Here is a 24,477-nt window from a genome sequence, read left to right on the forward strand (position 1 = left end):
TAACAATATCCTCTAACAAGCAAAGGGCCTGGCTTTACTCTTCCACCTATAATGTTTCCTCTTTAATCTTACACTTACACATGTAAGCTTAGCATGTATTTGTGTGCTTGATATAAACATAACTTAAGCTACTTCTTCAGGGAAGAAGATGATCTAGCTGACTGACAACCCAGTACTTCAAATGCTTTCTTACAGTGGAGGTCAGCAGAAGGGCACCAAACCAGAGAAAGCCAGCGGCACTCCTTCCCAGTCACAGATCTCAATGGTCAAGCAGTGGCGAGTGACAATATCTAAGACAGTAATTTCAGGAAGGGAAAAACCAAGAAAATGCCACTTGCTTAGGGAAATGCCAGAAAAAGCCTACGAGCAGGCTTCAAGTCAGCTCGGGCATAGTCATTTACATACCAGCAGGGAAGAAAGCTACTCTAGAGGCCCTGTCTTTTGGAAAACACCAAAAAGAAATAAAAGGCATTTGGAAATTGGTTGGCAACATGAACTTACACCATGCTCCCTTGTCCAAGCCTTGACTCAAAGAGACATTTCTAAACCAGAAGGAGGGAAAACAAGAACCATAAACATACCATATGGAGCTTCCAATCTCTGGTGCTCAGGGCATAATAAAAACCCTCAGAGCGGTAATATACAAGTTCTCAAGAGGAAATAAACATAGGAAAAGTAAAGGCAACTGCCTGCTAAGGTTAGAGCATTGACCTTCCTATTATAACACTTTCATTTTCCCCTCCAAACTACTTACAGGAATAACCGCGTAGATTGTATCTTTTGCTGCAAAATACTGCTGCCAAATCTGTACCAAAAAAAAAAAAAAGAGAGAGTGTCTGTGACATGTGGGTAATCTTCACAACCTGCACCAAGAAATGGTGACAGCTTTTATTTCTCAGCATAATATGCTATTTGATAATGGGGAGGAAAAATCCAACATAACGCTTTCATTACTAGTATATGATTACACAAAAGAGTTAATACCGTCTTCTCTTCTACCTGATTAAACTGTGACCCTTAATAACAAATTCCTGTCAGAGAATTTGACTCTAATAACCTTGTTAATCATTCCACTCAAGATGTGGTTTGTGTATGACAATCTATTTTTTTTTTTTTCCATATCTTCTCTTCCCTCCCCAAACTCACACCTCCCTAGCCAGTTGTGGACTCTTCCAGAGACCAAGACAGCAAATGCTCAGAGCCCAGGATCTGCAGTCATTTGGACCTGGGTGTGAACCCAGCTCCAATCATTTACTGGCCATGCTACCTTGGGAAAATTTCAAAAAAATCTCTAAATAACACCATAAAAATGGCAACAATAACCTTACAAGATTATTATGAGGACTAACTAAAATTACACAGATTTGTGCTTAGCACAGTGCTTGGCACAGAGTAAACACTACAAATAAATGGCAGCTTTTATTAGCTAGCACTGCCTTCTAATACGCAGCTCTTGGAATCCTGTTTCCACAAAGTCTTCCATGTGAGGAAGAAATAGGCTCTGTTGGATCAGAAGTCCCACCTCAGGATGGCATCAAAGAATGAGAAGGGCACAGATGACCTTCATCACGCAAATACCAAAAGGCAGAAAATATACCCACTCCTCAGTTATCAACATGGTTAGGTTCCAAGACCAGGTCATTATGTGAAAATCAACATTTTGTGAAAATGGAGGATGACTACATCATTACATAACTGCCAAAGTACATCATTACATAACTGCCAAACTACCGAAAATCATAACCATAACCATCACAGTCAGCATCACTATTGCCTCACACCTCTGTGTTTGTTACTGCCTGACATACATTGTTAATGCACAAATAGATAGTAGATTTTTTACTACTGTCGTAAACGTGAAATGTCGGATAATGAGATAGTCAATAAGTGTGGAGTAGGTGTATTCCCAATCACTCATCAACCAGCAGACATTTTTCTGAGTACTTTTTGGGTTACAGGCATACAACCCAGAGACTCTGTTTACAGGAGGGTTGCTAACTAGGGACAGAGATAAAGCCATAAGTAAATGACCTTATTATGACACAGCATATCCTAGACACTTTATGAGAGGTATAAAGTACAAAAGCATCTCATAGGATAACTTTTGATTGAAATGATCAAGGGAGACTACACGGAGGAAGAGGTATATAAGCTCAGCCTTAGAGGACGGGAAGCATTTTGGGAGTCACAGATGAGGAGAGGAAGACTTTTCAGTCAGAGACAATAACGTGCAAAAGCACGAAGGACAATCAAAATAACAGTAGGAAAAAACATGAACACAGAGCGTGTCCATGATCCAGCCTCAATCTATATTTCTGGCCTCATTCTACTCTTTCCCAATATATTTTCTAATCTCTGATTAAATCCAACAACTCATGATTTCCTTACTACATTTTGTATGTTTCTGCTTCTTTGCCTTTGTTATTTAATATGTTTTTATCATAGAAGTTAATGAAATTATTTTTAAAATTAGAAAATAGGGAAAAGGGAGAAAATATCCATAGTCCTACCACCCTAACAAAATCAGTTTCTATTTTTATATAATTATTTCTAGTATGTCCTCTTCAGAATATTTTTTCTTTCATAGTGTATATAGCATATATATGGGATATTGTGTCTTGCTTTTTATCACTTAGCATCATATCACTGGAGGCCTTCAGAACCAGGGTAAGGAGTTCCAAATTACTTAGAGTCACTGGAGCTTTTGAGCAAGGTGTAGCATGGTAAGAGCTAACTGGTGGCTTTCTGCATAACAGAATAAGAGGTAGGAGACTACAGCCAGGGATACCAGCTGGAAGATTTTTGCAGAATCACTATGATGATGGCCACTACCATCACCACCATCAATGATTATGATGATGATGTTATTGCTATTAGGTTCCACTGAGTCGGTTCTGACCCATAGTGATGCCACATACAACAGAATGAAACACTGCCTGGTCCTGCAACATCCTCACAATCATTGTTATGCTCAAGCCCTTTGCTGCAGCCACTGTGTCAATTCATCTCATTGAAGGTCTTCCTCTTCTTCAGAGGCCCTCTATTCTACCAAGCATGATGTCCTTCTCCAGGGACTGATTCTTCCTAATAACATATCCACAGTATGTGAGATCGAGTCTTGCTACCCTCGCTTCTAAGGAGCATTCTGGCTGCACTTCTTCCAAGACAGATTTGTTAATTCTTCTGGCAGTCCAGGGTATATTCGATATTCTTCACCAACACCACAATTCAAAAGTGTCAATTCTTCTTCCGACTTCCTTATTCATCGTCCAGCTTTTGCGTGCATATGAGGCAACTGAAAACATCATAGCTTGGGTCAGGTACACCTTAGTCTTCAAGGTTACATCTTTGCTTTTCAACACTTTAAAGAGGTCTTAAAACAAGTCTGAGAAGCTGGATTATATGAAGAACGTGGCGTCAGGATTGGAGGAAAATTCATTAACAGCCTGCGATACGCAGATAACACAACCTCGCTTGCTGAAAGTAAAGTGGACTTGAAGCACTTACTGATGAAGATCAAAGACTACAGTTTTCAGTATGGATTACATCTCAACATAAAGAAAACAAAAATCCTCGGAACTGGACCAATAAGCAACATGATGATAAACGGAGAAAAGGCTGAAGTTGTCAAGGATTTCATTTTACTTGGATCCACAATCAACACCCATGGAAACAGCGTTCAAGAAATCAAGACACATTGTATTGGGCAAATCTACTGCAAAAGACCTTTTAAAATGTTAAAAAGCAAAGATGTCACTTTAAGGATCAAGGTGCGTCTGACCCAAGCCAGGGTCCCTATGAGTTGGAACCGGCTTGACGGCACCTAACAACAACAATAACAACGTTTCTGGTACTATGTTAATCAATTTATGTGGATTATCAAGTCTCACCTTCTATAGCACTGTAAACTCGGTATTAATATTTCCCCATGCCAGATAAGAAAACTGAAGCTTAGAGATATTACTTTCCCAAGGATACAAAAGTAGTAAGGAATGATGCCAGGACTCCAACTCCTATCTGTCTGACTCCAAAGCCTTTTTACCACTACACTATTTTGTACTCTTCCCTACCCTCCAACCTAATAACAGACAGAAAGAAGTCAAAACCTAGCTACAAACTGACCTTCTAATCATCTCGTAATACATATCCCGTTACTGGGAAAACAAGTGAAAAGATTTGTCCTAAAATCACAAAATTCAGTCAAAAATCACCTCAGAACTCATTTGGTCTGACAGATGGTACCACAAAAAATGATACCATAGTGCTTGAAAACCTCTAGACTGAGAAACTAGCTATTTCCCACATACTCCAAAAGCTAACTTTTCCATCTGGGCCATCAGTTCTATCCTTTCATTTCTTCATGAATTTTGTACCATCAACTATAGTTCCTTTCTCTTCTTATAATCTCTCCTTCATCAGCGCCTTCTCCATATATCCAAATTTCTCTACAACTTAAAAATTCCTCTCTCAACTCTGACTCTCCTTGAATTTTATTTCCCTTCTTCCCCCTGTCCATCAAATACTACATTTTTAAAAATAGTTTACACTCAAAGGCCAAACTTCACGGTCTGACTGAGACTGGAGGAACCCTTGAAGCCTCGGCCCCGGGATGCTCTGTTAATCCAGAGCTAAAACCATTCCCGAAGCCCACTCTTCAGGCAAAGATTAGAGTGGACTATAAAACACAAAATAATACTCGTGAAGAGTGTGCTTCTTAGTTCAAGCAGATACACAACTCCTGGGCAACTCCTGTCCAGAGGCAGGATGAGAAGGTAGGAAGGGACAGGAGCTGGCTAGACAGACACTGGGGTGGAAAGAGGGAGTATGCTGTCATATTACACGGATTGCAACTACTGTCCCATAACAATACGCGTATACATTTTTGTATGAGAAATTAAGTTGAGCTTTAAGCTTTCACCTAAAGCACAATTAAAAAAAAAGTTTATACTCATTTGAGCAACCCACGAAAATCTCACCTTTACCCCTTCCCCTGTTCCTCCCAAAACATTTAGATTGCTGCCATCAAGTCAATTCTGACTTATGGAAACCTTATGTACACCAGAAGAAAACAATGCTGGTCCTGCATCATCCTTGCGATCGCCAGCATGTTCGAGTCCATCGTTGCGGCTATTGTGCCAATCCATCTCACTGAGGGTCCCCTTCACACTCACTGGACCTGTACTTCACCAAAAATGATGTCCTCCTCTAGCAACTGAACCCTCTTGATGCTGTGTCCAAAGCAAAACAAGTCAAACAATGTTCTCTTGTGATCCATAAGGTTTACATTGCTTAATTTGGGGAAGTAGATTGCCAGGCCCTTCTTCCTACTGTCTTAGTTTGGAAGTTCTGCTGAAACCTGTCCACCAAAGGTGACCCTACTGTTATTTGAAATACTGACGGCATAGCTTCCAGCATCACAGCAGTAACATGCAAGCCACCACCGTACAACAAACTGACAGACAGGTGGTGGTCCCATATAAAAATGGCGGTATAGCAGGGGCATCTGACCTTCTCTAAATTGAAAAGGGGGAAGGAGAATCGAGATCAACAGCCCAAGGCTGAGTCCTATGAAGCAGAGGTCAGACATACCTCCTCTCTCCATCTTTTTACCAATTCTGGAACCAGCCATCCCTTCCATGGCACTCTCTACTTCTCTGCTGGATTTTATAACTTACTGTAATGGCCACACAGAGCTCGCAGACAATACTCATGATTATGGGTTTTATTAAGGAAGTAACAAGTTACAACTCAGGATGAGAAATGACTCAGGATACAGTTCTTCAATTAGGACAACTTCTTCTCTGCCGTGCCTGCAGGCAGGCCTCCCTCTGACCTGCAGCCCTACCTCTGCCCTGCTTGAGCAAGTGTTATAAAGCCCTTCAGCTCCACCAGTAAGTACCCAAGGGCACACCATTCTGCCAGCAATCCTCAGCCTGAAGACACTCAGCTTGTTTGCTCTGTGGGACACCAAGCCTAGCTCTGCTGACAAGTGCCCAAAGGCACCCCTACTCCACCAGGAAGCCTCCTGCTCAAAGGTGCTCAGCTCTCACTCTATGGGTTGGCACACCCACAATAACCACCTTACTCTGTGGGCCAGGAAGCTTGCTGCGCCATCTCACGCTGGTCTACTGGTTCTGCTGTTGCCATTTCTCTGCCATTCCTTCTTGCCATCTTGCACCATCTCTGGTGTTACAGCTCTCTCTCTCTCTGTTTCCTGGGTCTAGGAGGTTCTTGGCATAGGGACCTCAGATCCAAAGGATGCACTCTGCTCCCATCTCTTCTTCTTGGTGGTAGTGAGGTCCCCCTTTTCTGCCTGTGGGATGGCTCATTTAAGCCTAGTGGGATGGCAAAAGTGACCAATCCCCTTGTTAGGGTTCCACATACCTTATTTGCATGGCCCACCCTCACAAGGGTACCATGCATCTTCTCTGCATTATTGCAAGCTGTCCAATCCTTTTGGTGGGCCACAGCACCTTCTTTGCATAGTTTCACCCAATCATGTGGTGGGAGTTAGAAGACCATGGCCAGAAAGGCCATATAAAAGCAATTCATAGCACTGCACCCCATAACATACCCAGTGGTCATTTACTGCACCCTGCTTAGCCTCTGCACAACATCTCATAGCATCAACCACTCCCTTAACTTCCATAACTCTATTCTGGTCAACACACTTGGCTGCTAACTGAAAAGTTGGAAGTTTGGGTTCACTCACAGATGCCTCGGAAGAAATGCGTGGTGATCTACTTCAGAAAAATTAGTCACTGAAAACCCTGTGGAACATACTTCTACTCTGACACACAGGGGGTTGCCAGGAGTTGAAATCAACTTGACAGCAGTTGGTTTAACTTGTCTTCTACCTTTCTGAGTATTCCTTCTTAGATTCCTTCACTGGCTCCTTTTTCTTTTCTCAAGCCTTAGTTGTTAAAGTTTCCCAGGTTCCAGCCTTAGTAGCCTATTATTCTTGTTTTCTCACTCTCTCCCATGGCTCCAGCTATCACCTACATGTCAAGGGCTCCAGAAGTCATTCATTAATTTTAAAGAGATTTACTGAACATATATTACCCTATATGCCAGGCACAGGGGGCAAAGAAATAAAAGACACCATCTGTACTCCTGAAAAGCGCATGGTCTAGCTTATGGTTAGGCAACAGAGAAGTATAATGCAACACAGCCATAGCCCAGGATGCTCTGAGGGCAAAGAAGAGGCCTTTAGCCCAGGTTAGAGAATGAGTGCCAGAGAGGAGAACACACTTGGGTTCTATCCTGGAAAAGGATCAGATGTTAGCCAGGTGAACAGGAGGCTGGAAAGATGGACAGGTAGGAGATAAGAGACAAGTTCAAAGAAGGGAATGATAGTATTAGCAAAGGCATAGGTCAGGGAAGGCATCATAGTCAAAGTGACAACTGAGTGAGCTGGTGCTGAAGACTGGGTCACCCTCCTTTACAGTTGTTCTGCTTTTTCAACTATCATTTTAAAATGTGGGGCTCCATGTAAAGACACCAATCAAGGTGTGGGCTAACAGAGCACAGGACTATTATCTTCCAGACTTGGGCAAACCACTCTATTAATGCTCTATAAAACCAGCCTATAAGGTTGCTTAGCTCTTTTTTTTTAAGCATGTCAAAATACTGTCTTCTCATTTTAAGGATAGCATATTCTGCTTACTTTGATTTAATTTGTGATATTAGCAATTTATGAACCAACACTGAAATATATGAGACTGATACATTATTCCTAATGTAGTTGACCTTAGTTACCCAAAAATTATTTCAATGAATACAAATTTGTATCTAAATTTATAAGTCTCCATGATACTTGTAATATGAACCTGGGCTACTCCTACACCAGGTCTCTCTCTCCCATAAATTATATGCTTGGGGTTCACCTTCCACTGGCACTTCTTCCCAAAGGCACAGTCTGAGTTCTTGAGACTCTGTATAAGCTTCTATTAAGAGAAGTTAGAACCCTGTGCTATTCTTATTTGTTTTTGTGTCTGTTCCTCCACTAGGCAAAACTCCTTGAGGATGGGGGATCCTCTCATTTGTCTGTGTTAGCACAGAGCCTGACATTTAATAGGTATTCAATAAATGTTTGAAGTGAGTGACATAGCATCCAAAGGAAACTCATGGCAACTGGAACAACTTTCTATAAGGGCCTATCATGCAAAGTCAAACAGATGGGGTTGAGTCTCAGCTCTGCCGTTAACTACGTTAACTAATACCTGTAAGTCACAGTTTCCTCAGTCGTAAATTGGGAATAATAGCACTTACTTTACCAGGTGGTTATGAGAATTTAGCGAAATAATGCATATGAAGCACTGGGCACTGTACCTGACATATAGTAAATTGTTATTATTTTGATCCTCTTAATATACCTAAAATATAATTCATGGAGCTATAAGGAATGCCAGTAAATAGCTTATTGTAGGCTAGTTAGAAAGAAAAGAATCACAGACATGAAAATGTGAAGGGCAATGTAAAATAAGATGTATGGAATGACCAAACAGGCAGGATAGATTGTGAATGCTTTGAAGGAAGGTGTCCAGGAAGCTTCCTGCAGAAGGTCCAACGATAATAGAAGGATCTAAATGCCAAGAAAAAGAATCTGAGGAGTCACTAAACATTTGTGAGCAGGGTACTAACATATTTATTTTTATTCATGTATTTAAAAACACAAATATAGCATTTATTCTGTGCCAGGCACTGTTCAAGTGCTTTACAAATACTAACTAGTTTAAATCTCTCCAATAACTCTATGAAAAAAGCAGTATTACTGCCTATACTTTACAGACAGAAAAGCTTGTCCAAGTCATTCATCTAGTAAGTTAGCAAGTGGCAGAGCAATGATTTAAAATTCGCAGCCAGGTTCTAGAGTCTGTGTTCTTACCCAACACACTATGCTTCTCCATAATGAAAGCAAAGCTTTAAGAGGACTCAACTGGTAACGATCTGATAAGTGAAGTGGAAATGGGAGAAGTGGGAGCGGGGAAATTTATCCGGAGGTAGTATAGTAATCCAGGTTGAGAGTACTGGTGATTTAAAATAAGATATGGGCAATAGGAATGAAAAAATAAAGGGGGAATGTGAGCTGATAAGACATACAGGGTGAGATCACAAAAGGCAAGTTTTCTTTTGCCACCGTTCTTTATGTAATTCACCTTTGCCTTTTACGACATTTTGGCTAGGTGTCAGGAAGTGTATGGTCCTCTCTACAAAAAGATTCGGTTCACATTTTCATAAGGTATACCAACTGATTTTCATCCATTACCTGCTTTATTTCTTCTGCAGTCTTGTCTTTCACCATCTCAATGTTAAAGATTGAACTGAGAGTCTGAAAGAAAATAAAAGACAATTAATATCCCGAATTAAAAAAACCGTTTAATTCTATCAGCTTTTGGGAAGCAACGTGTCATGAGAGTTAAGCAGATCTGCTGTAAGTAGAGAATAAGCATAAGAAAACCTGCATGCTCAGAGGAAGTAAGCCCTCCAGCCCAGGCAGATTTTTACTTTTCTATTTCTGAGGAGTATTTATAAGTCACAATGTACTTCCTACCACCACCCATCTGTCAGTGTGTTGTACTGTAGTGGCTTTCCTGTTGCTATGATGCCAGAAGCTATGACACCTGTATTTCAAATACCAGCAGGATCACCACAGTGGACAGGTTTCAGCAGAGCTTCCAGACTAAGACAGACTAGGAAAAAAGGCCTGGAGGTCTACTTCTGAAAGTTAGCTAATGAAAACCCTATGGATCACAATAGAATATTGTTCAATATAGTTCTGGAAGATGAGCCCCCTATGTTAGAAGGCAATCGAAATACACAGTGGCCACAACAATGAACTTGAGCATACCAATGATCGTGAAGATGGCACAGGACAGGGCAACATTTCCTTCTGTTGTACATGGGGTCTCCATGAGTCAGAGCTGACTCAATGGCAACTAACACAACACAACATGACACGACTTCCCAAATGCTTCACCCTTATCAGTAAGCCCTGCAGCACTTTGTAGCTGATGAGAGCAGGAAGCTTGGATGTTACTTTTAATTTAACTGCTACTCTATCAAGGGGTGGCTCCTTATTTGCAAATCACTAACAGCGTAAACATGTTTTTTTTGTCTTTAAAGCTACTCCCCATAGAAAAGGGCATCACTACATTTTCTTCACATTTCCTCTAGCACTCCCAGGACCCACACTATGCTAGGGGTCATGTCAAGGACACGAAAAAAACTATGAAAAATTTTTCATCTCTATGGCTAGAAAATCACCTTACATGAAATTACTAAACTACAGTAAATATGTTCAAATCTGCAGCCTCTTGTTACAGATGTTCCACATGACTTCGGAATTGGGTCTCTCTATCTAATTGAAAACTTACCTTGTCCTTAGTGAATCCTCTGCTCATAGGCTGTTTCCCCAAGGTGTCTGTCTGAAATACATGATGAGACAACGGTATTAATTTCTACTTTACTCACAATAAAAAGACCACCACACTAGATGAGGTACCCAACTTCCCATTAGGTAATTTTATACCTGAGAACTCGGCTCTCTCCACTCTATATAATATCTTGTACATACTTTTCTAAGAGTTGTCGTTTGTGAGACAACTTTCCTCTGGAGTATTTTCCCTCAGTGACTGAGATTCTGAGATGCAGAGATGAGAAGGGATTTCTCTCAGTCAGTAAGCTCCATCTACAGTACCGAGAGTCCATTCTATACTTGCTACTGTGGATCTGAGGGTCTCCTTCCCAGGGTAAGACCTGCTTGGGCTACCTGTGCTCTGCCCTCTGATGTGCTCCACACTGAGCCACAGCACAGATGAGAAACTTAGATGTATTTCTCACAGCTGCTTCTTATCTCTGACAGCACTTCTGAGGGCAGGTGTCCTTCAGCTGACTACATAGTGTTTTTCACTACTCAGTCTTAATATTCTCTACTCAAATTAGACTCTGCCTAGAAAAGGCCAAGAACAACTGAAAGTGATTATTTTCCCTCCTAGCCCACTATCTCCGATAAAGGCCACTGCCAGGAAGTCCTATTTTGAATTGTCTCTAATTGTAGGGATGGGTTGTCCTAAGTCTTAGTAACACAGTCCAAGATCAGGTCTTTCAGAGCAAAGGAGTACAGTCTACACCTGAGATTCTGACGCTGAAAAACTCTTAAGGCATAAAAGTCTGCCTTTTGTTGCTCTGTGCTTTAATGAATCCAAACCTTTCAGAAACAATGCCCACAGAACCTGTAAGAACAAATTGGTGTAGGAAAACCTGTTGGATACACTCTAGTCTTTTTGGCCACACCCCTATACACAGGCAGCATCCTAATGCAGCTTCATCACTATATGTAACATCCAAAGGAGAAAGAATCATTTTCATCTCATCTTCATATCACTGATGCTCTGGTGTACCAGGAAAACGAAACAAAGGCCACCATTTGCACAGATGCCTTTACCCTTTAATCACCAAGCATCCAACTCCATGTATTCTTTCCCCACAATGTCCCTCCAAACCATTCTTTGTTTCATTTTCACTTGTAGAAATAAAAAATTTAAGTCCCCAAGTATGTTGTTGTTGTTAGCTGTCATTCAGTTGGTTTCGATTCATAGCAACCCTCGTACCACAGAATGAAACACTGCCCGGTCCTGTGCCATGCTCATAATCGTTGTTATACCTGAGCCCACTGTTGCAGCCACTGTGTCAATCCATCTCATTGAGGGTCTTCCTCTTTTCCAGTGACCCTGTACTTTACCAAGTATAAGTGTATTACATTTTATCAAAGCTAAGATGCCAATGATTTAAGATGCACCATTATTTTATGTATCAGAAAATGATGTCAGTTAAACAATAACATAATACTTTCATGTCAATTTCAGAGATATTAAAATGTGAAACTAAAAAAACAAAAATGTAGGCTTCAGAATAGATGAAATAAGGTAATTAAAATTAGAGTTGAAAGTATAAGCCAAAAGTGTCGAGCACTTCACACAACATTTAAACGGGTGTATTACTGCCCCCTACAGATGCTTTGGAAATCTGGGGGGCAATTTTTTGTTGTTGTCATAACAACTGAATGGATGGTAATACCTGCATTTATGGGAGGGGCAGTGGTACCACCAGATACTAGATGAGCTACAGTCTGCAGACGAGTTCTAAATAATGAAGAATATTTCCCTCAACCTGCACAACTTTTCAATGTCTCGCCAGGCATTCTTACAAGTAAAAAACCTTTTATAATTACCTGGGCCTTGAATGGAAACCCTGGCGGCATGGTTAAGAGCTGCAGCTGCTAACCAAAAGGTCAGCAGTTCAAATCCACCAGGTGCTCCTGATGTAGAACTGTATGGGACAGTTCTACTCTGTCCTATAGGGTCACTATGAGTTGGAATCGCCTTGACAGCAATGGGGTTTTTCGGGCCTAGAACCTAACTCCATTTAGCCTTTTTTTAAAAAAAAAAAAAAACCAAAAAAACTTGGCTTTAATAAACACTGAGTTTGCCAGAAATGCAACTAGTATACAACTGAGAGAAGACTGTACATTGTGGAATCTCAGGTCACTGATAACACAGCTCATGGTTTTGAAGTCACCAACATCCCTATACCAGCCAGCATAGTTGAAATGTAGCTGACTACATTAGTTTTCACAATAATGCTGTGCCCAAAAATAAGAATTTACATATTAAAATTCATATTTTATCTAAAAATACTTTCCTGATATTATAGTTAGGGTATTATATTGATTCTTCCCATCCCCCAAATTATGTGTGGGTTATATTGTCTAGATTTCATTTCAGGGTAGAAAAGTGAGAATTAAAAGAAAAATTTTTTATAAAAGGGGGATGCTGAGTCCAATGTGGTAGGAATCAATGACTGAAAGTAAAGAAAAGGCTTTGGAAATGAAGAGTATAGGGCTAGTCATTAGCCTTCGTCTATCTAGATAAAAAAGATAGTAAGCAAGTATTTACCTGAGAGTTGCCATAATTTAAATGAAATCTTTACTTACTCTGAATCTTATTATCATTAATTTGAGTTTCTAAGTCTGTTTACAATAACGGACAAAGCTTTCCTATATAATATTGAAAGCTTATAATACCGCAATATGTCCAGGAGTTATCGACTCGTAACTTGGGTACAATAAATGTTTATTACCGGAAATTGCATTTGTTAAAATATTTGTAGTAGAGAGTTGTTTGTTTACAGAGCTGTAAATGATGTTTGTCACAGGAGGCTGAATTTGCTCACCCACCTTGCGATGATTAACTCACTGACTACTGACCTTGTTCTAATTAACTCAACCAGTTATTAAAAGAATGAGTGAGTTCTCTTAAAAATAGGATGCCCAAGGCAAAAAAAAAAAAAAATTATTTTTCATGTAAAATAAACATCTTTGAGTCGACTTTAACACAGAATCCTGGTTTTCCACTCCAACTACCTTATTTCCGGCTCTCAGCAGCCCACGTCTGGCTTACTGCAGCACATTCCCCCTGGTTTTGGCCTCTCCCAATCCAGTTTGTTCTGTGAACCACCCTAGATTAGTGTTTCAAATCATAGGCTGTGGAATCAACTTAGTGGATGGAGGTCAGAGTTTTTTAAAAGAAGAGAAAATAAAGAGTACATTACACATAGTAAAAGCAAGCATTGCTTTGAAAACAATACAACCCTACACATACGTATGCAGTGAGTTGTAATGTAAAATATATTTCATATTATGGGTCATGGTCAAAATGTTTGAAAAACACTGAATTAATCTTCCCATGCGCAGCTTTCAACACGTTCTACTCCTGCTTTGATTCTTACTTAAGGATAACAATGGTTAATATGTATTAAGTACATATTACGTGCCAAGGACTTTGCATGTAGTTATCTCACTCAATCATCATCATGATTCTACGATGTAGGTACTGTTATTATACCTATTTTACAGATAAGCAAACCGAGGCACAGAGAGGTTTATATAATATGCGCACAGTCACCCAGCTAGTAAGTGGAAGAGCTAGGATTCAGTCCCTGGCATTTGACTCCAGAGAGCATTCTCTTAGCAGGTAAGCTATCCTGCCTCCACTCCTTAAGCCCCAATGCCTCAGCTTGGAGGTGAATGCCTAACCTATTTCTTTAGCCCCAGTGCTTTCCTCTCCATTTTAACTGGGCAAGCTACACGATTGCCTCCTGAACCCACCTTTACTTTCAAAGCTCTTCCTCTGTTTAAGGCAATTCCTCTGCATCAGGAGTTGGCAAACTAAATCCAGCCTTCCATTTATTTATTTATTTTAAACCTCCACCTGTTTTTGTAAATAGTTATACTGGAACACAGCCACGTCAATCACTTACTTATTGTCTATGGTTGCTTTCATACTACAACAGTAAAGCTGAGTAGTAGCAACAGAGACCAAATGGTCCACAAAGCCTAAAATATTTACTATCTGGCTCTTTACAGAAAAATTTTGCCAACCACTGCTCTACATCAAAATCCCACCCATCCTTCCTAGCCTAGGTCAGATCCCACCTCCCCTGGGAAATCTTCTTGGTCCCTACCACCTGCTGCATGTGTGCCTTGCTTCGGTCCACTAGGCTGCACCCCTGGGGAGCAGGAACTACCCCTTTCATCCCTCTACATCTCCACCATGGCCACAGCACCTTGCCCAGAAAGAGTAGGAAACACATTTGTAGATGGAAACTGAGCCCAGTAGAAAGGCTATGTTCATGTCATCCACCTGGCCTATCAAGGAGCCCACTCCCAGGATAAGGTTGTGGGTTGGGGGAGGGTGGAGAGTAGGGTAGAGCTCTGGTGAGCCAACCATATAAACAGAAGGGGTAGGTCTTACCTTTTGCTCCACACATTTGATAAAGTCACCTTGCCTGGAGTGCCCCACTGGCTGCTTCTGAAGCTCACCGCGCTTCTCCAGGCGAGACTCAAAAGCAGCGGGGTCAGACCTGATGGAAGGTAAACCAAAGGTTAAACCACCTGGGCCTTATCCGATTTTGAAATAACGAAGCATCATATTCTACCTCCACAGAGAGAGTACAGAGGCATTCAGAGCTGAAGGACTTGCCTTCAGTTACTTAGGACTGAGCCTCAAGACTGAGCACAGAAATCAAGGAAGTGAAAACAGAAATCCAGTTCTCGAACTACTATCAATCCTCAAGGGGCCTGTGTAGCATATTCCCCCTGCAGATTATTCCCTAGGGTGACAAAGGGCTTAATCCCTCAGAGGTACTTAGAATTCTTAGGGTGAGAAAGGGTACTTTGAGTAATGTTGCTGGGTCGCCTCCTCAGGCAGGAATCCTACAGCATCCCTTTTAGGTGTCAAGCTTTTACTTGAACACATCCAGTTCTCAGACATCTTTTATTAGGAAAACATTCTGAACCAAAATCTATCTCTCTGTCACTCTTACCCTCAGGAGCAAGAGAAAATGTTTCATTCCTTCTATGCGACCTCCTAAGTTCCTCTTCTCTAGGGTAAATTCCTCAGTTTTTTCAGCCCCTCCTCATATATGATTTGTATATCTTTCCTCATTGTGGACCTGCTTTCTGGACATCCTCCAATTTATCTACACCCTAAATATAGTTGGGTGCCTGGAGCTGGGTCCAATTCTCTCAGCTCACCAAAGAAGAGTGTGATGCAAAAACCCAGATATTGGGCTGGAACAGGGCAGGAGGGTACACAGTGTAGTCCTGCCAGTGGCTTACAACAGGCTTGTATTGGGTCCTCGAAGAGCCTGGCTTTAGTGAGTATGCTCCAATTGGTGAGTATATGTAACCAATTAGGACTGCAATTCCTTTTTAAACATTTCATGATACCCTACCCATCTGGTCTAGGACCTAAGGCCAGGTCCTGTCTTGCCCCTTCCTGAACCTGGCCCAGGTTCTGGTGACCCTTTTTTGGCCCTGCTTTTCTTCCACCTCAACTTTGTACTGTCCTTTTTGAATCTGGAGAGCACTCCCATCTTTTCCGCTCTTGTCTCACTCAGTGTCTTTTATGACTTACTCTCTCCCTTCTCCTTTTCATTCATACAACAAACTTCACTTCGTGTCTGTTGCCTTTTGGTTACCTTGCTGGGCTTTAGGGATACAGAAGTAAGACAGAGTCTCTACTCAAGGAGTTTAGTATCTGTTGAGAGAGACAGACATGTAAATAAGTAGAGTGCTATAGGTAGGTATGAAGATGAAAATCTGCTAAAACTTCCCCCAGAGGGTTGAGATGGTTTCGTATCTCTATACTTTCACTTACACTGCCGCTCCCCCTACCCTCATTCCTTTGTGTTAGAGCATAGTGCCCCCAAGGACATTCTGGTAATAAGTGAGGCTAGAGACAGGGTGTGAAGGCCTTGTGTGGAACACGAAGGGATCTGAACATTATCTAGAGGCCAATGGGGTGCCCTGGAAAGCTCGTGCTTCAGGAGATAATAGGGTATGTAAGAATGCTGATGGGAATGATCTAGTAGGGAAGGAGAGCAAAGCCAGTCATTCATTTGTTCATGAGTATTTTATGAACGAATGGGAACTGATACAGTGTTCATAGCGTGTGTAGACAATTCTGAGATACTTGTTTGTGAAAGGGATCAAAGAGAGCAGGTTGGAAGGGAATGCAGGTTAAGGTAAGGTTTTTAAAATGACAGATACTTGAGCATATTTGAATGCTATTGGAAGGAGAGCAAAAATACACATTCATTCATTTATTCCATCATTCTTCCAAAAAGTGAGTCAGATCACTACGGTAACAGTGAGATGCACTGGGGTGAAGGGGCCCAAGACTGGAAGTGGGGAAGATTAGTTAGAGGGTGATTGCAATAGTCCAGGCTGAAGATGACAGAGGCGTAAATTAAGGCAGTAGGAGCAGAGGGGAGACAGAACTCAAAGACTGGTTTACTCAGTCTTTGGTTACCTCTCCTAAGACAACTGCCTGCCTAACTTGCCAAATTCTCTCCTAAGCCCCTTTCATTTCAGCGTTGATCTCCTTGAGCTTTTCCCACTTGACCTCTTCAGATCCTCCCACAGCCCCCTCACACCCACCTCAACCCCCTCCACTCTCCAGGTCCTTCTCTCTGGAATCTCAGAGGGAAGTGGTAGAACCCTGGATTCAGAGGCAGATTTACGTTCTACACCTCGATCAGATGTGTGACCTTTGGTAAATCTCCTGCTCTCTCAACATCAGTTTCTTCATCTGAAGGAGAGGGTTCAGGTGATGATCCAATTGTGATACTGTTAGTCTTTGACCCTCTACCCCCACTCCCTGCAGTCAGGACCCTCAGCTAGAAGCCTAGGAATCCTAGTTCTGGGCCAGGCCACAGCTGACTCAGTATGTGACCCCGAGCAAGTCAAGTTCTAATCCCAGAAGGCTCCATTTTCTCATTTCAATAATGGGGACAGGTCTCCCTGAGCTGCCTGCATCTCGGGGCTGTCATAAGAGCCCATCTGAGCATTTTGAGAACTAAAGCACAAAGACAGAAACTGAGGAAAGTGCCAAGGATTGGTAGAGACTCTCAGCTCTGACACTAACTAGCTGTGTGATCTTAAGCAAGTGACTCAGCCTCTCTGAGCTTCATATACACCATCTGAAGAGGGGGGACACTAACAGTGCCCATCTCGCTGGGCTGCTGTAAGGCTTGAAGGAGCCAGGCCAGAGAGATGGCCGCGCCAGGCGCCGCTCTTCGACCCAACCCCGCAAGCCGGGCCCTGGTCCGCACCTGCGCAGCTGCTGGATCTTGTCGCGGTAGCGGTCGTAGAAGGGGTTGGCTTCCAGCTCGGCTTCCACCCGGTTGCCGTCCGCGCCCCCCGCAGGCCGGCCCGAGCCGCGGCGCACGGAGAATACGCGCAACTGCGTGGGTGAAACGAGGCCCAGGCCCAGGGCGCGGCTGCGCACGGTACACAGACCCCGGTAGAGGCCGGCCACCTGCAGGACGGCCGGGCCCGCGCCCCCAGCCGCCGCCGGCAGAGCCGCCATGACCGCCCCCTCCTCCGCGGGCGCGCCGGTCTCACCCTGCGGCCCGCGCGCTCGCTCCATCGCCCTCCGGGTCTGCTGCGCCCGCGCTCCAGCACCGAGGTTCCGCGCGCCCAAAGTTCCGGGGGGGAAGGGCGAGGCGATGTTCGTAGGGGATGAGGGGGCTAGTCGCTTTGGCTCCCGCCCCACGCGCTCACGGCGCCCTATTTCCCACGACCCTCCCCCTCCGGGGAGCCTGCCTGGATTCACGCCGTCCCGCTCGAGACCAGCATCCTCTGCGCACCAATTCTCCTCATGAAAGCCTGTGCGGACCTCCAGATCCTCACGGAGCTTGCTCCGATTTAAATTGTCTTGGCTCTCGTTCTCGCTATTGTAGCCTTCCATCAGCAACCAGGCCCTTTCGACAACTGTAATCGCAGCGGCAACTTGTCTTTACTGAGCAAGGACGTGCAGGACACTTGATCTGCTTCGTATCCTGTGAGGAAGGTATTATTCTCATTTTACAGAGAAGGAAACTGAGGCTGGGGGTCATTTAAGTGACTAGTCCAAGTTCTAGCCAAGTGCTGAACTCTTTCAGGATGCCAGCTGCTTCCCAAACCTTGCCTCTACAAGCCTTGTCTCTCTTAGCCCCCTGACATCCACCTTAAACTTAAGCCAAACTGAACTACTCACCTCTCTTAAACGTTACCTGCCGGTGAGTGGACTCATGACCCCATGCACAATGGGATCGGACCCTTGCGACCCATAGGGTTTTCATTTGCTGATTTTTGAAAGTAGAGCTCCAGGCCCTTCTTGCTAACCCTTCTTAGTCTGGAAGCTCCACTGAATTGTGGCTAAGCATCATAGCAACACTGATAGACAGCTGGTGGCTGTGCAGGAAGCGCGTTGGCCAGGAATTCAGCCTAGGTCTCCCACGTGGAAGGCGAGACTTCTGCAACTGGACCACCACTGCCCCTCTCCTCTCCTAGACACCAGGATTTGTCTTTGAGAAGCCTGTATTCAGACTGCTTCTGATCTCTGGAATGCTCTCTCCTTTCTCTCCATCAGCTCAAATGCTACCATCTTCACTCCCTGAATCAGGTATGAATTCCTGGCACTGTGAGCTCCTGGGGTCGGGGATAGTGACACCAACATCTCCGTGTCTCAGCTGCTCCCAGGACAGGGTCAGGCCTGGAGCAGACCTTCTGCAATGGCACTGATCAGTTTGCCTTGCATGGAAGCCCTGTCTGGGTCTTACCCTGCAGAAATCCCCTGGAATTGTAGACTTCTCAAGGGTATGGGCAGATCTTTCATCTCTGTTCAAGCAAACTTACAGACTCAGGAAGATCAGCACTGGGACTTGCCTTGAGCTGGGAAAAGTGTGTTGGACCCTAAGATTAATAAGTCCTTCAAATGTGCTAGCCTGCACCTGTCTCAGGGTCCCTGCACTTGCTGCTCACTCTGCTTAGATCTGCACATGGTTGTCCCTCACCATTCAGGGCTCAGTTCACATACCAGTACCTCAAAGACACCTTTCTTGATACATCCTCACCCTTTTAAATACTTTATTCCATTACCATTTTATTCTCTTCAAAGCAGTTATCATTATCTGATATTCTTAGGTATTTCCTTATTTACATTAACTCATGGATCTTACATTCTAGCGGGGTGAGACAGAATAAACAAATATATAATGTTAAGGAATGACACATGCTGTGCAGAAAAAAAAGTAGGCTGAGAGGAAGGGGGCGGAGGGAAGGAGAAAGAGAGAAGAGAGCAGAGATGGGAAGGAAATGAGGAATGATCTGTTTGGGTATCTGGAGGGAGAGCCTTCCATGTAGAAAGAATAAAAAAAGAATAATAAGTGCAAAATTCCCATTGCAGGAGCGTGCTAGCCCTGCCTGAGGAACATCAAGGAGGTTATTGTTCCCGGAATGAATGAGATGAACAGAGATAAGATGAACAATGTATGGGGGGGTGGGGGGCACTGTAAGATCATTTAGGGCTTTAATCTGAGTCAGAAGGGAAGTCACTGTAGGTTTTGAGCAGGAGTAACACGATCTACTTTTTTAATAATTTTTATTGAGCTTTAAGTGAATGTTTACAAATCAAGTCAGTCTGTCACGTATAAGCTTATATACACCTTACTCCATACTCCCACTTACTCTCCCCCTAATGAGTCAGCCCTTCCGGTCTCTCCTTTCGTAACCATTTTGCCAGTTTCTAACCCTCTCTACCCTCCCATCTCCCCTCCAGACAGGAGATGCCAACACAGTCTCAAGTGTCCACCTGATACAAGTAGCTCACACTTCATCAACATCTCTCTCCAACCTATTGTCCAGTCCCTTCCATGTCTGATGAGTAGTCTTCGGGAATGGTTCCTGTCCTGGGCCAACAGAAGGTTTCGGGACCAGGACTGCCGGGATTCCTCTAGTCTCAGTCAGACCATTAAGTCTGGTCTTTTTATGAGAATTTGGGGTCTGCATCCCACTGATCTCCTGCTCCCTCAGGGGTTCTCTGTTGTGCTCCCTGTCAGGGCAGTCATCAGTTGTGGCCGGACACCATCTAGTTCTTCTGGTCTCAGGATGATGTAAGTCTCTGGTTCATGTGGCCCTTTCTGTCTCTTGGGCTCATAGTTGTTGTGTGACCTTGGTGTTCTTCATTCTCCTTTGACGATCTACTTTTAAAAAGGATCACATCACTCCGGCCTCTAATGGAATACAGGGCACAGAGGGCAAGGATGGTAGCTCTCCCTAGGGTGACCAACTTGTCCCAGTTTACCTGGGACGTCTCTGGTTTTAGCATTGAAAATCTCATGCCTAGGAGCCTCCTCAGTCCCAGGCAAAGTGGGATGATTAGTCACCCTACACGGAGACCAGTAATCCAAATGAGAGATGGTGGTGCTTGGACTAAAGTGGTAGTGATGGAAAAGTAGTCAGACTCTGAGTATATTTTGAAAGCTGAGCCTAAAGATTTTGCTAATGGAGTGAATGTGGGTGTGAGAGAATGAACAGAGTCAAAGATAACTTGAAAGATTTTAGCATGAACAACTGGGAGGACTGAGTTGGCATTTATGGAGAGGAGGAAGGCTGCAGTTGGAGTTTTAGAGGATGATCAGGAGTTTGGTTTTGGACATGTTAGTTTGACATATTTAATAGATTGGCAAGGAGGCATGTCAAGCAGGCTGTCGGGTACATAAGTCTAGAGTTCAGAGTGGTCCTGAGCAGGCTGGAGATACAAAGTTGGGAGTTGCCAGTGTTTATATGAAGTCATGAGTCTGGATGAGATCACTGAGGGAATGAATGTAGATGGAGGATTGAGCCCTAGGACACTCTAGCATTTAGAGATCAGAGAAAAAAGGAGAAACCAGGAAAGGAGACTGAGAAGAGGAACCACAAGGTAGGACGTGAGCCAAGGGTAAGCAGAACCTGGAGAGAAATTTATTGTGAATATTGCCCCAAGTCACATGCTCAGTGACTATAAGAGGCAGTAATTAAATCGTGCCAAGAGGCCAAGCTAGGACCAGTAATGTATCCTACAGGGAGGTTAATTTGGGCTTAACTAGGGAAGGGATTTCTAACTGAGCTGCCCCTAAATAGTTCAGACTGCCTCAGGAGGTGAATAAGTCCCTGACTTAAGCAAGTCCTGGAGGGATTAGTTGCTGAGTAGGGTAGATCTACCCCGAGGACTCAAATATCTGATGGGAGTTGGACTAAACAACTCTCAAAGTCCCTTCGAATTAGAAGATGATGTGATTCTGGGAAGTCAATTGAAGTGACTATCACAGAGTAAAGGTTGAGCTGAGCCTTGAAGGATAAGCAGGTATTCAGTGGGGAGGGGAGCGCCTGGGTGAGGGAGCAGCGTGAGTAAAACTCCACAGATGTAAGTGGGGTTTCTAAAGGAGTCTGGCCTGGCCAGAAGGGAAAGACGTGTGAAGGATGGGGAAAGAGATGAGACTGGAAAGGAATGTATGGCCAGACGGTGCAGATCTCCCACAGGGCCTGATGTCCAGGAAACACTTGCCAATACTTGTTGAAGGAAGGCAACCAAACAAAAGAGAGACTGGAGCCAAGGAAGGAGGTATTGACTGCTTGGTTCCCTTGAGCAGGTTGTCTCCTGACAACTTGGTCATAGACTTCTTGAGGGCAGGAATTGCCAACACTGTGTGTTCCCTATTCCACTGCCCACTGGGAATAGTGTGTTCCCTATTCCACTGCCCACTGGGGATAAGTATCCATTAATTCCTCCCTAAAGACCAGCTATATAGATAAGCCCCTAAGGGAGCTAGGACCCTTTCCTGGGGGACTGCTTTGTGGGTTGACCATAAGGGTTGGGGGCAGACAATTCAGTGGCTGAGTCAGTCTGATAGAAGCAGTAGAGAAATACCATATCCATGAGACCCTACTGGATAAAGCTCCTTCCTTTTTTTTCCACCAAACCAGGGCCACTCTATAAGCACTGCCCCCTGGAATACCCGATGCTCAGAACCCAGTGACCTCTCCCTTAGGGAACAATGGGGCCTGGACATTCTGGGGAGTCCCATTGGCTGGACAAGGGCAGGTGGGTGAACGCTGTCTCCTCAGAGTCAACAGCTGGGTATCAAGGCTCAACCTTATGGATTCCCCACGGGAGGACCTGAGCCTCCCTGGCGGTAAATGCCCCTCCAATTCCTGCCTCTTGCCTTGTGTCCTTGGGCTTGGGGGCAATTAGGGAAGACCCTCTGCATGGATGGGGTGATGGCTGCCTGCGTGGAGGAGTGATAAGCGGTTAAGATATGGTTTCCTCTAGAAAACAAATGATTTCTTGAGGGCAGAGACCATGTTTCTCATCCCGACCAGAGGGAGTACTATGAGTACTCCAGGCCCATCACAGCTGAATAGTAAAGGGGTGTGGTGGAATGGTATGAAAGATTGGTGCCTCCTTAAACTGGTGAATTTTTACCTCCTTGATGGACCCTGCCCTTAGTGAGATTTCTGTTTGATGGATTGGTTGGGTCTTGAGTTGGGAACCAGAGGTTTGCTTGTCTAAGCCTAGGTAGGCCATGTCCCCTCTATACCTAGTTTTCCTTTCTATAGAGAGATAAAGGTAGCCTCTAAGCTCCCTGGAAATCTAGCTGTGATTAAATAAAAGAATGATGAGGTTAAGTCAATGAGGGAAGGAAGGAATGCACAGGGTGGTTAAGAGGATGGAGTGATTGATGAATGAGTTAAGTCAAGGAGAGGAACGCGAAACAGTTCAGGCTCCAAGCCAGAGGTATCAGCCAGCCTGCCTCTTTTTCTTTCTTACTGTCTTAGTGTGGGTCTCATTGTACTTTGGATTCCTGGGGCTGTGTTCTTTGGTAACCGGCGGCTGCATCCTCTTCCTGCACTGGAGGAAGAACTTGCGGCGAGAAGAGCGTGCCCAGGAGTGGGTGGATGTGATGAGAGCTGCCACGTTCACCTACAGCCCACTGTTGTATTGGATTAACAAGCGACGGCAGTATGGCATGAATGCAGCCATCAACATGGGGCCTCCTCCTGCTGTCAGCAAGACTGAGACTGAGGCCCAGAATCCAGATCCTCTGTGGGAGTTGGATGTCCCCAAGGGTAGCAGCCATGCTGTCCAAGACAGTAGCCCCAAAGTGGGAGCCCCTGTCCCCATGCAACCTGCACTGCAGCTGATGCCACAACAGCCCCTAACCACCCCAATACCGCAGCCTCAGGCCAACTCCCCACTTTCAATTCCCATCTTTGAGGAGGTGCCCTTTGCTCTGTCCCTATGCAACCTACCCCCCATGCTGAACCATTCTGTCTCCTACCCTTTGGCCATCTGTCCTGAGAGGAACACCCACTTCCATTCCCTCCCCACATTGGCCCATGGTGACCACTGTGCCAATGCCAAGCCTTTTGCTTCAGAACTGTAGGATCCTCTCACTGAGAGTGGAAGCTGCAGGCATTGGGGCAGAGTAGGAAATGGAGCCAACCTCAGGGGGGCAGTATCATCACAGAGGTCAGTGCTCATATGGATGTCATGTTAATGAAAGATTAAAAAAAAAAGTCCAAGGCTCATTTGTGTCTCATTTGCTATTAGAAGGGCAATATCCTTCCCCTCTTTGATAAGGGCTCTTTGCAAACCAAACTGAAGGTCACTGAGTTTCACTAACCAGCACTGTGGGTGAGTGGGCTCAATATCCCTCCAGTATTTATTAAAGACCAATAATATCAGCCAAGCTCTGGGCTAGGTACCCAAAAGAGCTGCTCTTCTGTGGGATTTTAAGCACAGTTGCCACAAAAGTGCAAGCTGCTGAGGTTGCACAATCTATGGCAATTCACAGTGGCCATGTTGCAGGCAAACCAAGTTGTCATGAAACTACCGCGTGAACTGCATTCCTTGTTAACATCTATGATATACTGGGTTTTTATGTGGTTGTCTCTATACATTATTTCTAATACAAGAAAACTGCCAAATGTATATCATAATGTCCCTTTTACAGATGAAACTAAGGTTCAAAGGGCATCTGCTAAAAGCCTATCTTTATTTTTATTTCACAGCTAGGACTTAAACTTATGTCTGTCTGGTCTTCCCGCCA

At 44.0% G+C, this 24,477-nt stretch overlaps 2 protein-coding genes across 3 annotated transcripts in view; one reads left to right on the forward strand and one right to left on the reverse strand.

Annotated features, from left to right (window-relative positions):
* Positions 1-17,993, reverse strand: part of ATPAF1 (ATP synthase mitochondrial F1 complex assembly factor 1) — a 43,783-nt gene extending 25,790 nt beyond the window's left edge. For both annotated transcript variants that reach the window (XM_064281918.1, XM_003411195.4), the window contains exons 1-5: positions 17,677-17,993; positions 14,814-14,922; positions 10,377-10,427; positions 9,269-9,331; positions 755-805 (exon numbers count right to left, since the gene is read on the reverse strand). In XM_064281918.1, the coding sequence (XP_064137988.1) occupies positions 755-805; positions 9,269-9,331; positions 10,377-10,427; positions 14,814-14,922; positions 17,677-17,993 (591 nt within the window). The remainder of the gene's footprint in view (positions 1-754; positions 806-9,268; positions 9,332-10,376; positions 10,428-14,813; positions 14,923-17,676) is intronic.
* Positions 17,994-18,044: 51 nt separating this feature from the next.
* On the forward strand, positions 18,045-24,271 carry TEX38 (testis expressed 38). Its single transcript, XM_064281919.1, has 2 exons — positions 18,045-19,010; positions 20,166-24,271. The coding sequence occupies exon 2, from the start codon at positions 23,107-23,109 to the stop codon at positions 23,809-23,811; it is 705 nt and encodes a 234-aa protein (XP_064137989.1). The 5' UTR covers positions 18,045-19,010; positions 20,166-23,106; the 3' UTR covers positions 23,812-24,271.
* The last annotated feature ends 206 nt before the right edge of the window (positions 24,272-24,477 follow it).

Source organism: Loxodonta africana, chromosome 3 (genome assembly GCF_030014295.1).
Source record: "Loxodonta africana isolate mLoxAfr1 chromosome 3, mLoxAfr1.hap2, whole genome shotgun sequence".
NCBI classification, from domain to species: domain Eukaryota; kingdom Metazoa; phylum Chordata; class Mammalia; order Proboscidea; family Elephantidae; genus Loxodonta; species Loxodonta africana.

Excerpts from the sequence above, each read along its gene's own strand:
- TEX38 (XM_064281919.1), top strand. The coding sequence starts at position 23,107 with ATGAATGAGTTAAGTCAAGGAGAGGAACGCGAAACAGTTCAGGCTCCA.